We start from the raw sequence: 10,304 nt of genomic DNA, 5'->3' as shown, positions 1-10,304 counted from the left end.
ATTACATTTCTATTTTTTCATTATACATCAGTCAGTCAGTATATTGGAAACTTAATCCCCTTTAACTTCTAAACTAGCCATCCTGATGAGGATTTTATATCCAAAACACTCGTCAACAGCATGGAGCAAGATAGTTCATTGACAATTTAACAACAAATATGAAAAAAAAAACTCATAGATAATGTTTTTGCAGAGAACCATATTAGAGGTGACATCCAAGATTTAGCTGAAAATTGCCTTCTGTTAAAACCAAGGCAACACAAGATCTATCAGGACTGACTATTTTAAATTAATGAAAGTCTATTAATGTGTTCTACCTTTATAAAAAATGAGAAATGAAATGAAAGTTTTGTATCTTGGGACAGTACTGATGAATATCTCTCACTTTATATTTCTAGGTGATGTTACAGAGAAAATAGAAGATAATAGCGATGAAACTAGCAAGATAAAAACAGTACCATCAGACAGTCCAAAAACACCAACTACCAATAATACCTCTTGATTTACACAGTCTCTGTCAACAGTCATAATATCTATGAAAAGTAAAATTATTTGTCCATGATTCAATTGACTTTATTTCCAGGTAGTTTAGTAATAATGAACACAATGTTAGTCTAGTTTGTAATTGGGATTTTGACTGGCACTAATCATACAGATGCTTGTTAAAACAGACATTTTAGCTATCTTGTTGTTCATGTCTGGAATAACAGCCAATTCATAGCCCTAGTGTATATGGTGCCAATCACCAATCATTTTACCTCAAATCAAAATCGACTTCTTTTATCTGTGTTCGAGCCCCTGAATATGCACAAAAATCTGTTTTACTTAATTTTTGAATTTTAAATAAATTATAGAATCACATTTCTTTACCAATTTGTGGAGAAATTTTAAAAATCATGATAAGGAAATTTGAATGTCAAAGATCACAGAGCAAAAAATAGGATGTTTATTAGTTTATGTTTTTAGTCGTTTATATTAACAAACTTGTGAAGACTATAAAATTTTGAATATCAAAGGTTGCAAGAGCAGAAAAAAAGGAATTTGTTGGTAAACTTCTAAGCATTAACATCAAGATTTCAATCTACACAGACAATTTTTTTATTTTTTCAGGCAAACTTTGAAATTCATATTGTATCTAGGTTATTTCATTCTATTTATTATTAAGGAAGTTTGTGAGAGTATTTATCTATGAAACAGAATTTTCATATCTTGAATAATACAAAAAAAACAAGCTTGGCATTTTCAGTTTGTTAAAGGAAACACAATTTCTCCACACATTCCATTATCTATTATTTACATTTTCATACCAGGTCAATTTCACCTCAACATAATTGACCTTTGACACCTCTTGCATAAGGTCAACTTTGCTCGTACATCAAGTCAATTTTCTCCACATTTGACCAAGTGTCTTCACATTTGACATGTTTGATCTGAAATACAAAAAAACATCATGTAACTTCTTGATATTATATTGCTTGACATTGCTGTATTTCCATTTTATTTCATATAGAAAGCTATGACCTAAATTTCCATTTTATTTCATATGGAAAGGTAGCACCGAAATATCCGTTTCATTTCATATGGAAAGGTAGCACCTAAATTTCCATTTCACTTCATATGGAAAGGTAGCACCTTAATTTCCATTTCATTTCATATATTAGTTAACTGTTATTATTAACCTCAATTTATTTTCATATCCTATAACCATTATTTCAAAAATATCAATTATAATTTGTTCATATAAAATCAGTTCATCTATGCTGTGTAGGTTAGCTTTAAAACAAGAAGATCTGTGAGATAATGTTTTCTCCCATTGAAAACAAAATCTATTGTTGACACTTTTAATCTATTTTAGATTTTGCTATTAACATCAATTTTGTTTTATAGACAGGCAAACATTTGTGTTTTAAGCGTAACAAAGAGAATCTGATTTGCAAACCTTTGTCTGAATTCCCACATCATTTAGTAATTTTTTTTTGAACTTTTGATTTTAATCAAAATATTTAAAGGGACAAGTGCACCATTCTTTTTGAACAATCATACTTTAGTCTCAGAAACAGGAATTTGTTTATCTAAGCCAATCAGTAATATTGTCCACAGCTCACCTCGAAATTTAATCCACATGTGTCCAGAATTATCCACGTTTGAATGTTAAATTGAGGACTCGTCATTTTAAGATACTGTGTTATATATAGAAAAGATGTATAGAAATAATGAGTAAAATTCCTAGTTAGAAGTAGTTTTTAGGAATTATGTGATTTTTGTACATTTCTAGTACTACTGAAAACTATTTACATATTTTCAAGACCCACATCAACCTCCCAAAGATGACGCACCTTTCCTTTTGATTATTTAATTGTAAAATAAAAATTGTGTGTATCCAATTGAAAATAATTACAGTTGTTCAGCTGTTTAGTGGTGTCTCCATATTCAAATTTTTTATCATTTTTCATGGGGGAAAGAATTGCCTATGTACCCCTTGAAAATTGTGTGGCCGCAGCTTAATGATTGAGAGACATCACTGCTTCTTCTGTGTTTACTGTATAGTGAATGTTTATTTTCACAATCAGATTAAGAGATATAAGTTATTCATCAGGATAAGTTAAAAATTTAATATATACATTGTCTAGTAAAACGTATATAATAAATAAGGCATGTTAGTGATTGTGTAAAGTGATTATTGATTGTTTATTCCAATATTAATATCTGTGTTTGTGTTTTATTGATATTGAATGTTCTTGTTAAAGAAATTTCAAAATGAATTCATTTGTGTTTTATTGAAAAGTAACATTCGGAGTGGGAACAGATTGCAAATTGACAGAAATCTGCTTTGGTTTACTGGGTCAAACGCCTTTGTGAAATCCATAAAACTTACCGAGAAAAATCACACCTGCAGTGGAGAGACCGGATTCTCACACGCACTAGTGATCTTCAATATCTTAAAGGGATTGTAAAGAGGTTTTCCAAATTGTGTATGTCTATGGGGGACAATGATAGCATCAATTTGTACCTTTCCAATTTTCTATCAGATTTCTGTGGTTTTAGCAATTCTACTTAAACTTAAAGTTTTATGGCATCACCTCCCCAAAGGTCTTATGTGATACCAGCAAATTTTGCGAGGGTAAACTTTTAGTTTTAGTGAAATTGCAGGAACTACAGCATACAAAATTTAGAAAATACCTCTTTACAATCTCTTTAAATAACTAACAGTTGGGAAGCATACAGCGATAAACGTTGGCTACCTCTTGGGTAATTAACTGTCAAGAATCTTAGTCATGGGGCGATCTGAGCGTCTATAGATGAACTATCTGAATCATTCCCAACATTGCAACGCCCTTTGTAACTTGTTGGTCTCTGATGTCAAACTTGATCTTATCTACTTTTGTGGATACAGAATGATAAACTGACTTATTATAAGAGGTTCCTAAGCTGCAGCAAGCTTTATGGCTTGACGACTGACCATCAACATAAGTGACATTGGATCGGCTACAGACCAATTGGCTGAAATTGCTTGTTCTCTCACTAAGGTTAGATATCGGAATCGCGCCAAACATCATTCCATCCCAAATAGACTCTGCGACACCACAATCTTGTGTGACTTGCTTAATGACCGATTGGTGGGGGAAGGCAAAGTATCGGTGAACTAGCAAAATCCTGTTTATTGATCAAATCATGTCGGGTCGATACAGATTGTCAGATATGAAATGAATGGAGTTTTACGTCCTACTTGTATGCATTTTATTGAGCTAATGACGACGGCGAACGTCATGCATGTTTGAGGGATCTTAAACATACACAGCCTGTCCGATTTATTGTCCCACCAGAACGACTACATGCGTTTCAATGTCAGAAAAAAAACCTTGTAGGACCACTGAGAAGTGATAGCCTTTCTAAGCTAAATGACGTATATAGTTGATAACTATTGATTTCTCACAGCTCCAATAAGAACACTGCAAGCGTCCAACACGATGTTCACTCAATACTTGGTAGTAAATGTCGAGTAACTCGACTGACGTGAGTACGTACAATTTGTGGTAAAACACTATACACCTGTTTTCACCTAGATATACCAAACATTTCATTCAATTATTGAGTGTTTTATTTACGTCTTTACTTCTACAGTTTAATTAATATTATCAGATATGTTGATGGCGTGTGGGTAAATAAATTTTTTTTGGACAAAGTTTTTTTTACAACTTTATAGTGAATTGTAAAAGGATATAAATTAAATAACTGTAAAAGGTAAATAAATGTTGTTTTTTTAATCAAATAAATTACATTTGAATTTTTTTACTTTATCTGTAGAATTGATTTAGGTTGCATCTGTGAACATAACTTGGATCACCTGCAATGATAATTAACTTTCAAACTTACATATAAATTATTTTATGAATATTATGCACATAATGCACTTTTACTACATCGATTGTTTAAAATAATTTAATGTAAACAATAAACCTATGGATGCGCGATGGACTCACACTGTGTTCCAACACTACAAACACAATAACTTAATACACACAACATGTTCCTGTATTGATATTTTAATATGCCTACAATGTTATTTTATTAAACACAGCTGCATGCTATTATGTAATGTTGAAACACAGACTGAATATTAGCATGTTTATAGTGACGACACTTCAGATTTCCTAATGACTATTCTATTTACGATCTATGTATTTAAGGTCAAATTGAATGATAATGGTACTTTGATTTTCATATGCATGTAAATACGGTCTAACTTGTATTAAAGCTACAGGTTTGCTATCCGCTTGACCAATTGTACCTTAGTCACAGAAACGGAATTTATTTTTGGTAAGCTAATCAGTTATAGCGTTATTAAGATCACCATCGAAAGTTGAGCCTTCAAATCCATTGTGTGTAACGAATTATCCGCATTTACGAAAAATTAAACGAAATCTTAGTGGATCTTAGTACATTTCTCTAGAACTTCTGAAGACTATTTACATATAATCAAGATCGAAGTCAACCTGGCGAATCTGTCGCATTAAGCACGCTTTTGAGAATGCTTGAAATTGGCTGCTTACTTTAAGTGCTTGCTTAGTAAAGGACCAGGCTGTACATTATTGCTAGTACATGTAGTGGATCGAAACTAATTGTTTGTTGTTGACATATCATTTGAGTTTTGACAGATGATGCCTAGGAAGTCGACATCTGTTGACTTAATCTACCAGAAGTCAGGAAAGTCAGCATGTTTCGATCTAACTTGATGTATTTTTCGGTCAAGGATTAAGATAGGCTATAAATAGTTTTGAAAATTATTCACGTCAAATTCGCCACTTTAAACTAAATTGTAACATTACTGTTCGATGTTTCGAAAAGTAGGTATATCACAAATTAGATGATAGAAACTTCAAATATTGTTTATTTATAGGATACGGATACACGGGTAATATCAATGGAAAGTTGCAAATAACGCAATCTACGTTGGCTGCATTGATCAGTCAAATCCTCCTCGCAAGTTTATGCTAGAGCGCACAAGTTCGACACAAGAAAGTCGATATTTTTCAAAGTTTTCCGTCTATCTCTGGTTGTTTGAAATAGGATTATTCTGGTAATGGTATTTCATTGTATTCCCGAAGGAGTAAATTCACTGTGACAACTGCCTCTCTTGCATATATCTAGTTTCATGAATGTTATAATTGTTTTATTATAAGTACAACGTCCCCACAGACAATGACGGGCTCGTCTAATTAATAGTCAGAGAAGTATTTCTGAATTGTCTCTTTAATTCCTGGTTTAAGTACTTCGATGTAACAGTGGAATCAGTCCCATGTTTTATAGCAGATTCGGACTACAATTTTGCTTCATTTTGAAGTTCCAATGTGGTTGGAGGTCAATGTCTTGATCCAAAAATGTTCAAGAAAAGATTCATATTAAAACCCGGCCTCTAACAAAAATGGATTTCCCCCCCTGAAAAATTCTGATAACCGATCTATTTCATTACTGCAAGTAAACACCATACACCATTGCCCCTCCACTCTGAACCATCCAGTCTGGCTACGGCCTGATTATAACTCTGGTTCCAACGATTCTCGAAGATAGCAGAGTGATCTACTTAAAGTCTCGTTTGAACTGAAAGCACTCTTCTGCAACTTGTGCAAAGTATAGTAATGAGGTTATAGAATTGTTGAAAAGTTCGTAACATCGAGTCGCTCTAATCTCCTTGAATATGAAAGCGTATTTGTTAAATATGAAATTATGGTTTTAATCATTTTAGTGTGATATCCATTAGTAGCATGGAACACATATTCTGCAATTTATTACATGACCTACATGACCTTTAAAGATCCATTAAATCTGTCACATTGACATTAGCATATTACCACCTTGTATGTATGTATGTATGTTATGTTATGTTATGTTATGTTATGTTATGTTATATTATGTTATGTTATGTTATGTTATGTTATGTTATGTTATGTTATGTTATGTTATGTTATGTATGTATGTATGTATGTATGTATGTATGTAACTTTTACTGCTTCGTGAATTACAAATCGTTGCTAAGCAATTTATCAAAACTAAGAACCGTACATAGCGAAATTTCACATTCCGTCTATCTTGTCACTAGACTGTAAATGCATGGGCACGTTCTTGTTCCCGAGGGTTGCTTGAGAGAAGATAATTTGATCAGAACTTACAAAAGTGTTGCTTTTTAGACGATACTTGTCAATTTTTACAGTTGCTGACACTCATGACAAGTTTCATCAAACTCATTAAATTTCATTAAACTCATGATAAGTTTCACCAAACACATGACAAGTTTCATCAAACTCATTAAATATTTCATAAAACTCATGACAAGTTTCATCAAACACATGCCACGTCTTATCAAAATTATGACATGTTTTATCTAACTCATTAAAAGTTTCATCAAAACATAACAGTTTCAAAATTCCCAAAACTAATTTCTTCAAACTGATTAAATTTCATTAAACTCATGACAAGTTTCATCAAACACATGGCATGTTTCATCAAACTCATTACAAGATTCATCAAACTCATTACAAGTTTCACCAAACTCATTACAAGTTTCATCAAACTCATTACAAGTTTCATCAAACTCATTACAAGTTTCATCAAACTCGTCAAACCCATTACAAGTTTCATCAAACTCATTACAAGTTTCATCAAACTCATTAAATTTCATTAAACTCATGATAAGTTTCACCAAACACATGACAAGTTTCATCAAACTCATTAAATATTTTATAAAACTCATGACAAGTTTCATCAAACACATGCCACGTCTTATCAAAATTATGACATGTTTTATCTAACTCATTAAAAGTTTCATCAAAACATAACAGTTTCAAAATTCCCAAAACTAATTTCTTCAAACTCATTAAATTTCATTAAACTCATGACAAGTTTCATCAAACACATGGCATGTTTCATCAAACTCATTACAAGATTCATCAAACTCATTACAAGTTTCATCAAACTCATTACAAGTTTCATCAAACTCATTACAAGTTTCATCAAACTCATTACAAGTTTCATCAAACTCGTCAAACCCATTAAAAGTTTCATCAAACTCATTACCAGATTCATCAAACCCATGACAAGTTTCATCAAACCCATGACAAGTTTCATCAAACCCATGACAAGTTTCATCACAGTCACAACAAGCTTCATCATCAAAAGTTCCGAGGTCGATGATATCTGAAAAAAGATGTCATATCCCACCCCCATGTATTGTATTGCTGTACAAAATAGGCCATGAATATACGATATGAGTTATAAATAACAGTTGAAACTTGACAATAATTTTTATAAGAGTACCATATGTTTCTAGTTTATTATTGAATGCTATAATTGACTATATCTATCGATTCTCTTTATTAACTCTGTAGGAAATATCGTACTTTAGTCTTGCAACTTTCACCTTCTGTTCATAACATATATTGTTAAACTTTTATGGAATCTCAAGACTTTTCAAATCATAAAGTTGTCTTTTGATTTTCCATAGGTTATATGTTTAAACTAAGCAAAAACGAATGTTTCGAGAATTATTCGTATGTCAGTCTAATCTTTTCGATCCATTTTATAAATCTTGATTCAAAACACTGTTTATTTTCTATTTACTTGAAGCGTTTAAGAGTACACTAAATAATTTCGGTGAGCCCTTGAATGCGACTATTGTGAAATTCTGTAAACTAGAACAATTTTATCTTTTATTGGTCAACAGAGAATTAAGTCACAGACTAACATATATTTTATACACATGGTTTATGTTCTTATTGCATGACAGAAAATGTTTTCTTAAAGGGAGTGTAAAGAGGTTTTCTAAACTTTTAAAATGTATCGGGGATATTGATATCATCGAATTATACCGTTCCAATTTTTAGACGTCTGTGGTTCCTGCCAATCCACTAAAACTCTCGTTTTACTCTTCATACAACAAAATGTAACCATGTCAAATTTTCACTCTTAAATTCAATTGTTAATCAATTGTAGAGCGATATAGAAATAGAAATATTAAAACAGAACCTAAAAAAAAACATATTGTTACTCATTGTTTCAACCTATATGATTCAGCCTTCATACCCACTGAAGTTGGACAATTAGAAATTATTCCCATGTCTTCACTTCGAGTTGAGATCGAAAAGTGTGTTTAAAGAGGTGTTTTTGGGGGACATTAATGATGGAAAGCTTCTATAATATTATAGTTTATAGTATTTATATCCTAAAACGGTATCCTCGACAGATATGAAGTAATGATTTCATGGTGGATCAAGGGTTAGATTCGATGTCTCGGGTAACCCTTCAAACAACAACATGTACGAAAATACTCTGTAGTTAATGATAAGATCGTACATATATTCTATATCTATATGTATTTGATCTCATTTGAAATTGGTTTTTTTAAGAGGTTAATATATGTATGACCCATTAAATAAATGTACACACTGGCAAATGCCCTTTGACTTATTATTGAATTATAAGTGTCCAAGTGTACTCTAAGTTTATAATAAGAACATAAATAATATAATGTCAATTCAAGTATGAATAAATATTGTACCTCTTGTTACTAGTAATTACAAATATCTTATTCAAGTTGCTTTGATAATACGACTAATTCTTACTTTCTATAAGTGAACGTATTGCCTTAAACCTATTCACCCCCACCTACAACTTACAATAAACTTTTAATTTAATATGTGTAACGCGTATCCTAGGATTGGTTTTGGTTCGGCGACCAAGGGTCACTATTTGTCCTTATGTTTATCAGTAACGATTTCACGTTTCACGACTTCTATCTTATTGAATACAGTCAGTATCACAAAGGTGTCGTTTACTTCTTATATTGACCGTAATTAATTAAATTTCAGAATTGTCCCATAAAACGTTTCTAAAGCTTTAATTTGAAGAAAGAGAGTTTCAGAGAGATAAAGTAGTCTGGATATTTTCTTATCAAGAGATAGGGTTCCATCACAGCTATCCGTATCACCTATCAGAATGGTAGTTTGTCTGGTACGTCTGCATATTCCATGTACACATTACCAATGACGTAATAAGTTATGACTTCTATCGATAGGCTTACATAATTTTTTCGTATGTAGTATTTTTGTGCTTAATGATCAGTTACTATCAGGTGTCAAAAGAAATATTTACCTCGAGGAATTATGTTTAAGATTGAACGCAAACGTCAAGAATGTTGCCAATGAGTGCTAGAATGTTACAAACATGCGTTGCACAAGATATATGATAAGAGATAGATGATTTATAGACATTTCTTGTATGTAAAAATAGACAAATCGAGTGCACAAACTCAGCAATTCTAATGCCGCGTTATTTTGTTCCAATTATTTCAAATATGATTATGTATGCGTACATGAGTTATGTATATAGTACATGTATGTTCAGTGGCACAAATACTATAGGGACTAGTTGAACCAAGTCCACGGGCCCCCACCCCTATGGGGTCCCAATTCCAAAAAAATATTATCCATAAGGTTAACATATAATAAAAATTGGTTCACAACTTATGCTGGGGCAATCAACCACGGGAGATCTGATGTACTACAGACTGAAAATCTTTAAATCTTCCATTACAGGCATTGAATTGACTTACACAGGGGTCTTAGAATGCAGGATAATGCAGCATATAGGCCTCAGGTTAAAAAGTATTCCCTTGAAAGCACCAACCCACAGGCGCCTACTTGTTGAGCCACTGCGTTTACAATCCTCAATAAATTACTATCATTATTGCAGTGGCGGAGCCAGGTTGACGTCCCAAAGAGGTGGGGGGGGGGGGGGGGGGGGGGGGGGAA

General features: G+C 32.4%; 2 protein-coding genes across 2 annotated transcripts; one reads left to right on the top strand and one right to left on the bottom strand.

The window, feature by feature from the left end:
• Positions 1-6,966: 6,966 nt before the first annotated feature.
• Positions 6,967-7,170, top strand: LOTGIDRAFT_133186 (hypothetical protein; the record flags this gene model as incomplete). The annotated part of the gene is made up of 1 exon (XM_009067558.1): positions 6,967-7,170. A coding segment is annotated over one exon (204 nt), but the record flags the coding sequence as incomplete, so codon positions are not given.
• Positions 7,171-7,372: 202 nt separating this feature from the next.
• On the bottom strand, positions 7,373-8,611 carry LOTGIDRAFT_169244 (hypothetical protein; the record flags this gene model as incomplete). Its single annotated transcript, XM_009067557.1, has 2 exons — positions 7,373-7,692; positions 8,578-8,611. The coding sequence occupies 2 exons, from the start codon at positions 8,609-8,611 to the stop codon at positions 7,373-7,375; spliced, it is 354 nt and encodes a 117-aa protein (XP_009065805.1).
• Positions 8,612-10,304: the final 1,693 nt, after the last annotated feature.

The sequence above is a fragment of the Lottia gigantea genome, assembly GCF_000327385.1.
Source record: "Lottia gigantea unplaced genomic scaffold LOTGIsca_83, whole genome shotgun sequence".
In the NCBI taxonomy this organism is placed as follows: Eukaryota; Metazoa; Mollusca; class Gastropoda; family Lottiidae; genus Lottia; species Lottia gigantea.
The sequence above is the reverse complement of the archived record's forward strand: the minus strand, read 5'-3'. Positions and strand labels throughout refer to the sequence as shown.